The sequence below is a fragment of the Arvicanthis niloticus genome, chromosome 1 (assembly GCF_011762505.2).
Source record: "Arvicanthis niloticus isolate mArvNil1 chromosome 1, mArvNil1.pat.X, whole genome shotgun sequence".
NCBI lineage: Eukaryota > Metazoa > Chordata > Mammalia > Rodentia > Muridae > Arvicanthis > Arvicanthis niloticus.
This window is the reverse complement of record NC_047658.1, coordinates 71,311,859-71,325,194: the sequence shown is the minus strand read 5'-3', so window position 1 is coordinate 71,325,194 and position 13,336 is coordinate 71,311,859. Positions and strand designations below refer to the sequence as shown.

Sequence of the window (13,336 nt, the reverse complement as noted above, 5' to 3'; positions counted from 1 at the left end):
TCTTGCCTTCCGGTCCCGCCTCGCCGCGTGACAATCGCCGACCAATGGAAAAGTGCGGCCTCCGTGAGAGGACCCGGGGCACGTGATCCGAAGGCAGGCGGGGCGAGTCACATGATTTTGTTGTCCTAGTCTCCAGGACTGAATCCTTTCGGCTCTTGGCTTTAGTGGCCAGCGCAGTGAGGCGAGTCGTGTGGTCACATGGTCTCAAGGCCACCGCTGTGGGCCCAGAGCTATCAAGATAAGTTCTTCAGTGCCACGCGAGTGGCGAGTAGGTCCTGAAGGGAGATGTGCTTCACTCAGAACTCTTTCCCAGTTTCTTTGTCCTTTACGTGTGTGAGGTAGACCAAGGACTCACTACGTAGCCCTCACTGACCAGGAATTTGCATGTAGACCAGGCTGACTTCGAATTCAGAGAGCCACTTACCTCTGCCTTCCCTGAATTAAAGGCATATGTATTTTTATTTTGAGTATGTATATGAGTGTGAAAGCCACAGAACAACTTGTAGGAATTGGTAGCCTCTTTCCACCATGTGGGTCATAGGACTTGTTAGATTCTCAAGCTTTTCGGCTGGCACAGTTTAGCCATCTCTCCTGTATTTGGCAGTTTCTTTTCTTTTTTTAAAGATTTATTTATTTTATGTATGTGAGCACACTGTCCTGTCACTGTCTTCAGACACACCAGAAGAGGGCATCAGATTTCATTACAGATGGTTGTGAGCCACCATGTGGTTGCTGGGAATTGAACTCAGGACCTTTGGAAGAGCAGTCAGTGCTCTTAGCCGCTGAGCCATCTCTCCAGCCCCCGGCAGTTTCTTGATTAACGTGAATTCTGCCTAAGCAGACAGATGACAGACACTTCTCTCTGCAAATCAGGTATTACAGTATTCAAAGTTTCAATACAAACCTTTTTTCCTGATTCTTTTCTGAGCACTTCCATCTCTTTACTTAATCTGGTGTCACTCACTTGTTAAATTAACAAATGATGGGGCTAGAGACAACGCAGTGATTAAGAACACTGGCTGCTGCTCCCCCAGAAGGCCCAAATTCAATTCCCACCATCTACATGGTGGTTTATAACCATCTGTAACTCCAGTCTCAGGAGAAACAATGCCCTCTTCTGGCCTCTGGCAGCAGGTGAGTACACACACACAGTGCACAAACATAAATGTATAGCAAACACCCATACACATAAAATAAACTTAAAAGACAAACCCATTTACTGTCTACAGTGTGCCACTCTAGTGTTCAGTTTGGATAGGTAGCTGGTTAGAAAACAGCCCAAAGTCCAGACCATGGAATCCCTAGTCTGGTGATCACATATAGTTGTGGTTTTTTTTTTTAGTTCATTTCTTATACAACATGTGAGTAACAGAGAGACAAGGGCAGAGTCTGACTCTTCTCTGCGACTGGTACCCTAACACTTATTTACAGAAAACTTGGGTTTTGAATTCAGTAAATACGTTTCAATTATTTTGGTTTACACCATGCCCCATGTCCTGATCCCAAGGGGTTAGAAAAGTCACCTAGTAGTATTTATTAATTCTTTAGATCAAGACCCTAAAGTTCTGCTAAGTTTCTCTAAGGCCTGAGGAATAGGAGGCAGCTGAAGTTTGTCTCTGGGTTTGGTAACCTGAGCTGCGGGTCTCAGGTAACAACAGCCTCATCATCAATAATTGAAATCAGGTTCAGCCTGATCTTTAGGGTTATTCCTCTGAAGGACTTCCCATTCTGGTACCCTGGTCTTTCTTAGGAGCCATCAGCTCAGGTAAGCAGGGCCTTATGGGTTGCCAAGCACACCAGTTCATACCCACATCACAAATGCTTCACACTCCTTCATGCACTCCTCTTCCAACCAAGGGTCTTGCAAATAACAGGCCATGGGGCTCAGATCTGGGGGGAGGAGTAGGGGGGAATAAAAGGACAGCTATCCCTTATAGGTAATCCTGGAGATGAAAGCTTAATGGTGAGAACGTGTGGTGTGTGCATGTGCATATTTGCACTTACAGAGAATTCTTTGTGAGGGGGATACAAATACAAAAATACAGGCTAGGGAAAATACACAGGGCCAGGGAGGACTAAACCTCCAGGGAAGAGCAAACGGAAAAAGTCCTTGGATAGAAAAAAAGACACTCCACTCTAATATGGTATAGAGGGTGGATTTATTTTTGAGATAGTGTCTTAAATGAAGTACAGGTTGGCTTCAGACTTTGGGTTCTCTATCTTGGCCTTCCTCATGATAGGATTACAAGTGTATCCAAAATACCATAGATAGTATTTCTTTTTAATCTTTAAAGATTCTATTTATTTCTATTTTATATGTATGGGTATTTTGCCCAAATGTACTGAATGTACTTCTATGCACTATGTGCATATAGTGCCCACAGCGACCACAAGAGGGCACTATATCCCCTGGGCCTGGAGTTACAGACAGTTGTGAGCAATCAATGTGGGTGCTGAGAATCAAAGCCAAGACCTTTGGAAGAGCAGGCAGTGCTCTTAACCACTAAGCCATCTCTCAAATGTTTTGTTTGTTGTTTGCTGTTAAGATTTTATGGGTGTTTTGCTTATATTCATGTTCACTTGTGTGAACCCCTGGAGGTCAGAAGAGGGGTTGGATCTTCTGCAACTGAGGGTATAGCTAGATGGTTGTGAAGTAACGTATGTGTACTGGGAACAAACAGATCCTCTGCAAGAGCAACAAGTGCTCGTAACCACTGAGCAATCTCTGCAGCCCCAGGCATGGATTATCTTTTACTGAGACAAAGCACAGTGAGAATGTGAATGGGTTTACAACAAAGCTTTAATCTTTTGCTATGCTATAATGGATCAGAAGTCCAGGCAGATGGAGTATGGTAGGAAGAAGACACCCCAAGAAACTGATGAAAAAGGTCTTGAGGAAAGTCACAAAGTGGGTGGGATAGGGAACAATGTAGTACTGGATCTGCAGCCAGGACCAGAGTTTGGGGTTGAGTGTTAAACACCGGCAGCAGGAGGTTAGAAAGAGCACAGTCTAGATTCAAATTCCAGTTCTGCTCTGTCTTTGGCAAAGGACAGCCTCTCAGCCATGTTTGTATAAGTGTGGTAATTGCATAAGTCTGCACAAATGGTACATATAGGTTCCCCCCACCCATCCACTCAAGCTCCCACTACCCTAGGACCCAGGTAAGGACAATGTCTCCTGCCATTGCACTGGCATTCCTGCCACTCGTGGTAACACTGCTGGTGAGATACCGGCACCATTTCCGACTGCTGGTACGTACAGTCCTGCTGAGAAGTTTTCGGGACTGCCTGTCGGGACTTCGAATTGAGGAGCGGGCCTTCAGCTATGTGCTTACCCATGCCCTACCTGGAGATCCTGGTCACATCCTCACCACTCTAGACCACTGGAGCAGCTGCTGCGAGTACCTGAGCCACATGGGCCCTGTCAAAGGTTAGTGTATCTTCCCCTACCCTTCTGTTTGAGAAATAACCCCAAGATGGTGAAGAAAAACCTAGCATCACCCACTTCTTACCTGGATAAATTAGGAAGCTTCATGATTGTGTTTATGACTTTTCCCCCCTTTCATTTAGAAATGAGGAGTCTGGACCAAGTTATTCAATTATCCAGCAGACATTTATTGCCACTCTTTTGTGCCAGGTGCTGAGGGAGGTAGAGATCACAGAGGGTAAACCAGCCACAAATGCTGGCCTCAAAAAGATTATATAACATAGGGGAATAACCATAACTCAGAGCTTTGTAATTATCTATTCTAGACTTTCTTTCCTACCAAAAAGGCTTCCACAACCAATTCAGGATAGCTGTCTGCCGAGACAGCACAAGTACTTCTAAGTATTAAGAGATTTATCCAAGTCCAAAATCAAAACGACAATCAGCAATAGGGGAGTGCATTTGAGTATGAAAATGAAAATATCTCAGGAACCTGGAAGATAGGGTGGATATTTTGCCTGGGCCCTCCTGGAGGAAGGAACATCTAAAGGGAGTCTAGAAGGCTTCGTCTCAAGTTGGCCAGGTGGATGAAGGTAGGTATGGGAAAGGGCAAAGTCAGCCTGTCAGCCTCATATGTAAATACAATATTTAGAAAGCATAGCATGTTTGATTCTGGACACACATGTTTTGAATGTCTTCTACAACAGCCATCTTGCCTCATAGGTCAGATTCTGATGCGGCTCGTGGAAGAGAAGGCCCCTGCTTGTGTGCTGGAGCTGGGCACCTACTGCGGATATTCTACACTGCTTATTGCGAGAGCCTTGCCCCCTGGGAGTCGCCTTCTCACTGTGGAGAGGGACTCACGTACAGCAGCAGTGGCTGAAAAAGTCATCCGGCTGGCTGGCTTTGATGAGCAAATGGTCAGCCCCCATCTCCCCAACGCTGCTCTCTCTCTCTCCAACTATCCCGGGAATTGCTCAGACCAGGCCTCTTTTATGAGGGACTCCCATTCAAGGAGGCAGCTCCACTTAGGCAGCTGGCATCCTGGAGGGCATGTTGCTCCTACCCCCAATCTCCAGTCATTTGCACGTATTTCCTGCTGGACTACAAAAGCAGCAGCTAAGAGGAAGCTCTCCATAGCTCAGCAAGTCTGAGTCCAAATCTTGCTCTTTGGTTGGCTGTGTGGCCCCAGGTGAAGCACATATCCTCTGATTCTCAGCTTCTTCATGGGCACATAATAGAAATTACAATACTGAGACAGACTACTGGACTTCTGAGGTCAGAGGAAATGTGAGACACTTGTGAGGGCCTAGATTAGTACCTGACATAAATCAGCTAGATCCTGGTGGGGTCTAGAGTGGAAAAGCAGTTCTCCTCACCTGCAGCTATGGCTTTCCCCACAGGTGGAGCTCATTGCAGGCAGCTCAGAGGAAGTGATCCCACGCCTAAGAGCTCAGCACCAGCTGAATCGGGCAGATCTGGTGCTTCTGGCACATCGACCTCGATATTACTTAAGAGATCTGCAGCTACTGGAGGCCCATGCTCTGCTCCCACATGGTGCCACTGTATTGGCTGACCATGTGCTTTTTCCTGGTGCACCCCGCTTCCTACAATACACCAAGAGCTGTGGTCGCTATCGCTGCCGCCTCCACCACACCAGCCTCCCAGACTTCCCTGCCATCAAGGATGGCATAGCCCAACTCACTTATACTGGACCTGGCTGAGGTCCAGGACCTGGGATATTTACTAATACAATCCCAACCCCATTCAAGCAGACCTCAGAATATCTCCTTTCCCTTTCTGTTTAGTATCCAACACATGCTAGGCTCAGGCTGGGGAGGCTTTCTTTTCAACTCTGTTCCCCTGCAACCTCCATACTGATCTGAAGTGTCAAATTCTATCAGCCTGCTTGGTCCCACAAGGTCCCCTCATAGAACATCAGGAACTGGAAGCAAGAGGCCTGAGCTGTCAACTTAATTACTGACTGCTCCCTCCAAGAGTTCTTCCCTCCTCTGAGATTCAGTTTACTCTTAACACCGAGACAGCTGGGTGACGGGGCTGGAGAGAGAGCACTACAGCTAAGAGCACTGCCTGCTGCCCCCTACCTAAAGGACGTGGGTTCAATTTCCAGCTCTCACATGGCACAGGCACACATGTGATATACATACATACAGACAAAAAACTTTTAAGCATAAAAAAAAAACACACAAAAAGACATCTGGTTGGCAGAACCCCAGAGCCTCCCAGCTATGAGACTCAGACAAGATCAGAGGAAGCTGCAGACAATGAGGCCCTGTAGGAACATATGGGTACAAGCTAGGCCATAAGAATTATCAATCACAGAAACCTGGGCTCTGATCCTGGCCAACGTGGTCCATTAGGTTTGTTTGAGAGCCCTTACATAACCCCATCCCAATGTCCAAGAAAAAATGCTGAACTCTGGGTCCCACCAACAAACAGGGAATAGACACTGGGGAAAGAATCAGTCCTGTGTCTTTATTAAGGAGGGTTAGAAAGGGACCACACCTGGCAACCAAGGAGTGAGGTACCAGCCAGGAAGGTGGGATGGGCTCAGGCTCTTGGGATTCAAGGGAAGACTGGTGGCCTGGAAGGGCCCAAGGAGACCTCGTCCTGGCAGCAGCTGAGTAAGTGCCTAAGGGAAAGCTTTAGGCACTACAGCCACAGCTGCTTCTGCAGGCTGAAGATTCAAAATAGGCTGGGGTGGTCTGGAATCACACTGAGGCCACCTTGGTTTGTCTACCTAGATCATCCACTGGTCCTGATCCTGTTCGTTGCCTTCCATGTCCACCTGAAGAGGAGGCTGGGTGTGGGTGGGGAGGGGCCTCAGCCAGCCTCAGCCCAGATCCTGCCCCTGGGTACAGCCAGGGTTTCTATATGCCTTGGCCATCAATTAGATCAGGGGCAGGAGCCTAGGAACAAAGGCACTCCCCTACACCCCGCCTACCTCATTGACCTCTCCATCATCAGGGGACTCATTATAGTCATTCATCTCATCCATGTCCTGCATGTCCTCATCATCTTCTGAGTCCTCTTCACTGTCCTCATCATCTTCATCATCCTCTTCTTCCTCGTCATCGTAGTGCTGGTAGAGCAAAAAGACTCTGTAGGCCTCAGGGTTCCTGGACCAGGTCAGGAGCTGGCCTACCTGAGCCTCCTCCTTCCTAACCCTGCCCATCTTGAGTCTGGCAAGCTGCTGCATGACCTGAAGGACCTTAGTACTAAACACAATGCCTCGCTCCTCAAGTTCCCACTTTTTCTGTCTACCCAGATTGAAAACTGCAATTGTTCTGAGCCAAAAGCAAGGTCATTAAAGTAAAGCCTTGTTCTACTAGGCTTCACATAGGCCCCACCCAAAGGAACTACTCACCTCTGAGGCAGGCTTGCCAATAGGTACCAGGTTGTTGTCTTTCTCTGCGATGCTTTGGAGCTGTGGGCAAAGGAGTATGAGGAAAAGTAGAGCCAAGGCACAAGCAGAGAAGTCAGATAGCTTACTCTACCCCTTAAGAGACTCCCAAATGTTGAAACAAAGCTTCTTCCCCCCAGTTCTCAGAAAGATGCCATCTCCCTTTCTCCTGTCATCTGCTCCTTATAAAATTGATGGACACATGTAAAGTCTTTTGGCCTCAGTTTTTTCATGTAATTCTGGTGAGGGTGAAATGAGACACTCAGCCTAGAATATGGCATCTTGTAGGTCCTCATTAAGAGTTTAAATTATGAAGTCCTGTGATGTATAGAAAAAATCTTTGGCTGCCAGAAGCTTGACATCTATCTAATCTAGCCCCAAAGTTCTATGGTCCGTCAGCAAGTTAGGGTGCTACAAAGTAAGAGCTTCATCCCCCAAGAACCCAGCTTGACTATTCCCAACACGGAGAAAAATGTTTTTCTAAGCAGGTTTCCAGGGTATGGCAAGGTCACAACTTGGGGCACACCTCCATGCTGCGCTAGGTCCTCACTCACCCAGGCCTGATGCTGCTGCTCCTGCTGCTGCAGCTCTGTCTCCTCCACACAGGGTCGATCCAGGTTAAACCACAGTGTCTCAGTCACACGAGGGAAGAGTGAAGGGAACAAGGTGGACATTGCTCCTAAGCTGAGGGAAAGGGTCACATGAATATGTTTTGTTTTGATGCAATTGTAATTTAATTTAGGGATGGGGTGGAGTGGGAGGTAGCAGAGAAGCTGCCCTTCCCTCTTGAAATCAGACAGACCTGAGTTTGAGTCCTGGCTCCATCACTTACTAGCTCTTTGACTTTGGCCAATACACTTAACCTCTCTGGGCCTCAGTTTCCTCATCTGTAAGAATGGGGATAATTAAAATTATATCATCCTCAAAGTTATTATGACAAAAAAAATAAAATAATGAATAAAGCTGTATGCTGCTTAAGGAGAAGACACTGGGAGCCAGAGATGGAATGTGGCATTCTGGTTATGTACAAAATTAGTGATAGCAAAGATCTAGTAAAATTCATTTTAAATACACACACACATCATAAAACTTATTTTTTGCTCTTTTATGTCACATCAACCAGTGCAAAATGTTTTGAACATGAACCACCTCTCTCACCAACCAGTCAAACTGCAATACACACAACCAAGGATAAAAGATATTCTAGGAGGGATGGGTAAATAGATAAACAAACAAATGGAAGAATGGATAATGTACTAACATGTAAGAGAACAAAATCGACTCTGAGGGCTGAAGCTGGTGACCAGGAAGGTTACCAAGAAGCTGAACTAAAACCCAGTGACATGTAGAGCTTGACTTTGGCCACACACTCGGTGAGGGCTTAAAACAAGGAAGGGATCCTGACCCAGCACTGTAGGAAGGACATAGGAAAAAACAGAATTTATGTCTACTTTGGTGTTTCCCCCTATTTTTAGTAAATGAGACAGGGTTTCACTATTTAGCCCTGACTGGCGTGGAATTCACTATACAGACCAGGCTAGACCCAAACTCACAGAGATCCGCATGCCTCAGCCCACGAATGCTGGGATTAAAGGCGTACACCAGCTACCACACCCTGCCCTACTCTAGCTTTTGTTCTAATTTAATTTGACCCATGCAGAACTAGACGCTGTCACTCCCTAGTTCAAAGCTCCCCAGGTCCCTGTGACAGGAAAAAAAGCGTCCACCACGATCTCCAAAGTACTGACAGATTTTTGTATCCTAAAATCCTACCCACCACCTCCCATTCTTTGCTCATTATGATAATGACTGTGAGATTGACCAACAGGAAGGAGGCAGGGGCGGGTCTCCGTCAGGATTTTGACCTTATAGGGATGCTAATCGCAAATTGCGCGCGGCCTGGCTGAAGCCAATTAACTGAAAGAAATGCTGGGTGACAGGAAGTGAAACCAATGCATGACGAAACATGTGTGATGGGTGGGGCTTAAACTCAAGGAAGCGACCAATGAGCAGGATGTCTTTAAGAGTAAAAAAAGGAAAAACGAGCTGCTAGGGAGGCGAGTCAAAGGAACTGGGTTTCTTTGGAAGACGGAAGAAAGAACAAGCAAGGAGACGGCAGCAGTCTCGTTTCCGCACTTACCGCGCCAAGAGCCGGCAGCCGGCTGCGACCCGGAAGCGCTTCCCCAGGTCTGAGCGGAAGAACCCACCAGAATCCGGGACTCACTAACGCATGCGCCTTCCGTCTCCTTTTGTTTCCCGCTTCAACTACCAAACCGGAAGTGATGTTTACGTACCGTAGTCACGTACTAGTTGGGGGAGGACATTTGCTCCGCCTACCTATTGGCTCCGTCTTGAATCTCAAGCGTCTAGGTTTCTCCAGGCTAGCCCCTTGCCAGTGTCCGTTTAGTCCCGCCCTCCTGTCTTCTAGGTCGTGTTTGTGTGTTAATCTCCTCGAAATAGAATGGTTTCCAGAAATGTTTGCTTGTGTGGATGCTGTGTGTGCTGCTGCATTTCTTCCCTTCTGTTCTCTCAGACTCAATTTCCTGTTGGAACACATCCACTCTTCTTTTTTGAAAGGATACCTTGAACATGCTAGACAAGCCTCTGTCACGGAACTACATCATATTCATAATATTTGCTTTTTCTTTTGAGACGGAGCCTCACTGCGTATTCCTGACTGGCTCGAAACTCACTGGCTAGACCAGGTTGGCCTCGAAATCAGGGATATTCCTGCGTTGACCCGTGCGGGTATAAAAGCTGTGTACCACCATGCTGGTCCCTTTATATCTGTTTAAAATTTTATCTTATGTGTATGAGTGTCTGAACACTGTGTGTGTGTGTGTGTGCTCACGCGCGCGTGCATGCATGTGTGTATGCATGTATATGTATGTGGAGGCCCAAGAGTGATACTGGAAATCTCCCTCAACGGCTCTTCTATCTTATTCTTATTCAAAACCAGAAGTCCCTGCTATGGCTGGCTAGTCTGACTATCCAGGTTCTCTGGGAATTCTCTGTACTGAAATTACAGGCTGGTATCCATAACCATCCTGCATTCATGTGGTTTCTGAGGATCCAAACCCCAGTCCTGGCCTTTTTTTAGAACGAGCACTTTAACCCCTAAGGCATCTCCCCAGGCCTGTAAATTCTTTGTCTACACTGTTTCTTCTTTAACTAGCATGATAATCTGCCTAGTCTTCCTCCTGTGCTTGTCCTTGGCTGTAGTGAAGAATGGAGGGGACAGCTGCTATTCAAGAGCTTCAGTGTTCAGTGCTATTCCAAGAGTTCCTATCAAATCTAAGTTTATGGCCCAAGAGTTCAGCTTCAGCTTAAAACGTTTTTAAACTTTAGCAAGCTCGCCAGGCAGTGGTGGCGCACGCCTTTAATCCCAGCACTTGGGAGGCAGAGGCAGGCGGATTTCTGAGTTCGAGGCCAGCCTGGTCTACAGAGTGAGTTCCAGGACAGCCAGGACTACACAGAGAAACCCTGTCTCAAAAAACAAAACACAAACAAACAAAAAACAAAGCAAGCTCTGCTTATTAAAATTGCCTCAGGAATCTGAGACAAGAGGATGTGAAGTTCAAGATTGGACTGGGCTGGGTAGCGAGTTCAATGCCAGCCTGAAATGTGTAAGTCCCTGTCTCTCACAAAACCAAGTATAAATTTGAAAAATAAAATAAAAATAAGGGCCAGTGAACCAAGTATAAATTTGAAAAATAAAAATAAGGGCCAGTGAGATAGTTCAGTGGATAGAGGTGCTTGCTGACAAGCCCAAGGATCCAAGTTCAATCATGGTAGAAGGAGAGAGCTCTCAAGTGGTCCTCGACTTGCACGTGCACACTGCAGCCGTTGTTTGCTGCCTTCCACACCAAATAAATGTGAATCAGGGGATAAAAATTAAGTGCAGTAAGAATGTTGGTTGGTTTCTTTAAAAACACAGAAACGTGTTTTCGTATGTGAATCGGGATAAAAATTAAGTGCCTAAGTGCACGTGTTTCGTTTGCAAGTAAAGCAACGTGGAAGGTGAAGCAGCACATCCCCCCCATCCCCCGCAGGGGGCGTGGCTCTATCGACTGCAAGCAGAACCTGCCCTGACAGCGTGTGCAGGGTTGTGTGCTGTGGGCATCCGGAGGCGTTGGCTACTGGGGAATGATGGAGTGGAACTGGGAGCGCAGGCACCTGCTGATCAAGGACTTGGAGGTCAAGATCTCTCTCACTGGTCTTCCAGGCAGAGAAGCACCAGAGGACCCTGCAGATATTCTTCTGGAGAACCTGGAGGAGGAGGAGGAGGAGGAGGAGGAGGAGGAGGAGGAGGAGGAGGAGGAGGAGGAGGAGGAGGAGGAGGAGGAGGAGGAGGAGGAGGAGGAGGAGGAGGAGGAGGAGGAGAAGGAAGGAGGAGGAGGAGGAGGAGAAGGAGGAGGAAGAGGAGGAGGAGGAGGAGGAAGAGGAGGAGGAGGAGGAGGAGGAGGAGGAGGAGGAGGAGGAGGAGGAGGGGGAGGGCAACGACGACGAGGAGGCCATCATCATGAAAGATGTGCCTGACTGGACAGTGGCGGGTCTGTATTCCACACCAAGTGATGGGTGCCACCTCTCCTTGGGGAGTTGTACAGGTTATGCACCAAGGAGATGTACAATGCCAACTTCGGCTTCACCTGGTATACTTGGGGCCCAAGCTGATGCCCACAGTAAAGAATAGTCAAGTAAATGCAAAAAATATGTGTGTGTGTGTGTGTGTGTGTGTGTGTTTTATTTTGTTTTGTTGTGGGGCTGCTTCAGATTGTCCAAAGCAGCTACAATTTGCCTCGTGTGCTGGCAGAGGTTGATTTGGCCAGCTATAGATAGTTTCTGCAATTGTGTGATGTTTGGAATTTTGAGGACTTTTCAGAGGGTATTTAAATGCTAGAGCCTCGATAGGGTGTGACTGACAGGTGATTGGATGAGGTTTGTTAAGAAGAAGGAGAAGGAAAGAGGAGGAGGAAGAGGAGGAAGGAGGAGGAGGAGGAAGAGGAGGAAGAGGAGGAAGAGGAGGAAGGAGAAGGAGGAAGAGGAGGAGGAGGAGGAGGAGGGAGAGGAGGAGGAGGGAGAGGAGGAGGAGGAGGAGGAGGAATTAGATACCCTGGTGGCAAACTTGCCACAAGAAACTAATCAGCAGGAAGTGGATTAATGGTATAACTCCCTTTCCCCTCTCTCATACCTAGTGTTAGAGGGTTAAAAAGGTGGGAGAGGAGGGGTGGAGAAGGATGAAAGAAAAAAAGGAATGCCGGGCGGTGGTGGTGCACACCTTTAATCCCAGCACTTGGGAGGCAGAGGCAGGTGGATTTCTGAGTTCAAGGCCAGCCTGGTCTAACGAGTGAGTTCCAGGACAGCCAGGGCTACACAGAGAAACACTGTCTCGAAAAAACCAAAAAAAAAAAAAAAAAAAAAAAAAAAAAAAGGAAACCACAAAATAGTAAAATGTCCAATTACAACTAGGCATGGTAATATAGGCCTTTAATCCCAGCACTCAAGAGGCAGAGGCAGAGGCAGAGGCAGAGGCAGGCACACTTCTGTTAATTTGAAGCCAGTTGGGTCTACATAACGAGTTCCAGGGCAGCTAGAGCTACACAGGGAGACCCTGTCTCAAAACATACATACATACATACATACATACATACATACATACATACACACACACACATACACACAAATAAAAGACTGTCTTCAGAGGGAACAGAAAAACAGATTTTCACCAAAAAGTAAATTTATCACTTGGAAATGTCCATCCTTTTTGTTCATCCCTTTAATATTTATTGGGGGTTGGGAATGGAGACACATGACTTTAACCCCAGCATTTGGAAGGCAGAGGTACGAGAATGTCTGTGAATTACAGGCCAGCTATATAAAGAGACCTTGTCCCAAAATAAAATATAAACCCACAAAACCAAATACATGTGCATCACTCTTCTGAGCAGTAATATACATCAGTGAACACATAGACCCTTCCTCCTGTTGTGGGAGCTTCCATTCTAGTGAGGAAAACAATAAAGAAGACACAGAAAAAGCCAGGTAACAGTTTTAAGATAGCAGGGTTTAAGATAAACCCAGCATAGACAAAATTTATAGGTGTGGTATTTTAGATGGGGGGAGGGGACAAGAAAATCAATAGGATAGCAACGTTTGAGTTGGGGAGTGGGGAGGGAAAAGGGAGGGAGAAAAAAAGAGGGGGTAGATAGATAGATAGATAAGTAGGTAGGTAGGTAGAGAACAAGCACCTCATGCCAAAGCCCTAGAAGAGCTTCAGCTCAGTGCCCTGTGTGATGAATACACAGATGAAGACAGAGAGGAAGTAGGAATCAGATGGATGCCACCTTGCAGATAGGTCAAGTATGGACTCTGGCTTTTCTATCGTACAGGGAGCAAGTGAGGAGTTATGAATAGAGGATCCACACAATCTGCTTGATATTTTTAACAGTTACTTTGTTTCTTTTAGAAAAAATTGGAGGAGGCTG

General features: G+C 46.8%; 2 protein-coding genes and 1 pseudogene across 8 annotated transcripts; 2 read left to right on the top strand and 1 right to left on the bottom strand.

Moving 5' to 3' along the window:
• Positions 1 to 110: 110 nt before the first annotated feature.
• On the top strand, positions 111 to 5,244 carry LOC117704959 (transmembrane O-methyltransferase homolog). Its single transcript, XM_034497095.2, has 3 exons — positions 111 to 3,430; positions 4,151 to 4,347; positions 4,831 to 5,244. Exons 1-3 carry the CDS (start codon positions 3,172 to 3,174, stop codon positions 5,149 to 5,151), a joined length of 777 nt encoding a protein of 258 aa, XP_034352986.1. The 5' UTR covers positions 111 to 3,171; the 3' UTR covers positions 5,152 to 5,244.
• A 660-nt stretch (positions 5,245 to 5,904) lies between these two features.
• Anapc15 (anaphase promoting complex subunit 15) lies at positions 5,905 to 9,116 on the bottom strand. 7 transcript variants are annotated; one of them, XM_076939203.1, is made up of 7 exons: positions 8,405 to 8,641; positions 8,113 to 8,262; positions 7,654 to 7,738; positions 7,406 to 7,535; positions 6,816 to 6,875; positions 6,393 to 6,530; positions 5,905 to 6,236 (listed from the first exon to the last, which is right to left on the bottom strand). In XM_076939203.1, the coding sequence occupies exons 3-7, from the start codon at positions 7,674 to 7,676 to the stop codon at positions 6,189 to 6,191; spliced, it is 399 nt and encodes a 132-aa protein (XP_076795318.1). In that variant the 5' UTR covers positions 7,677 to 7,738; positions 8,113 to 8,262; positions 8,405 to 8,641; the 3' UTR covers positions 5,905 to 6,188. The 7 variants fall into 7 exon arrangements, with proteins under 7 accessions (XP_076795318.1, XP_034353045.1, XP_034353076.1 ...); XM_034497154.2 differs by lacking the exons at positions 8,113 to 8,262; positions 8,405 to 8,641 and adding an exon at positions 8,992 to 9,116; XM_034497185.2 differs by lacking the exons at positions 8,113 to 8,262; positions 8,405 to 8,641 and adding an exon at positions 8,992 to 9,044 and having other exon boundaries at positions 7,684 to 7,738.
• On the top strand, positions 8,818 to 11,525 carry LOC117712459 (NADH dehydrogenase [ubiquinone] 1 alpha subcomplex subunit 13-like; annotated as a pseudogene).
• Positions 11,526 to 13,336: the final 1,811 nt, after the last annotated feature.

What these genes read in the sequence shown, in the direction of transcription:
- LOC117704959 (XM_034497095.2), top strand. Translation starts at nt 3,172, where the DNA reads ATGTCTCCTGCCATTGCACTGGCATTCCTGCCACTCGTGGTAACACTG. An exon ending in CCACATGGGCCCTGTCAAAG is followed by an intron (nt 3,431 to 4,150) that starts GTTAGTGTATCT and finishes CTTGCCTCATAG; the next exon opens with GTCAGATTCTGATGCGGCTC. An exon ending in CTGGCTTTGATGAGCAAATG is followed by an intron (nt 4,348 to 4,830) that starts GTCAGCCCCCAT and finishes CTTTCCCCACAG; the next exon opens with GTGGAGCTCATTGCAGGCAG.
- Anapc15 (XM_034497154.2), bottom strand. Translation starts at nt 7,676, where the DNA reads ATGGAGCCAGGACTCAAACTCAG. An exon ending in AGCAGCAGCATCAGGCCTGG is followed by an intron (nt 6,876 to 7,405) that starts GTGAGTGAGGAC and finishes CTTTGCCCACAG; the next exon opens with CTCCAAAGCATCGCAGAGAA. An exon ending in TTGGCAAGCCTGCCTCAGAG is followed by an intron (nt 6,531 to 6,815) that starts GTGAGTAGTTCC and finishes TTGCTCTACCAG; the next exon opens with CACTACGATGACGAGGAAGA.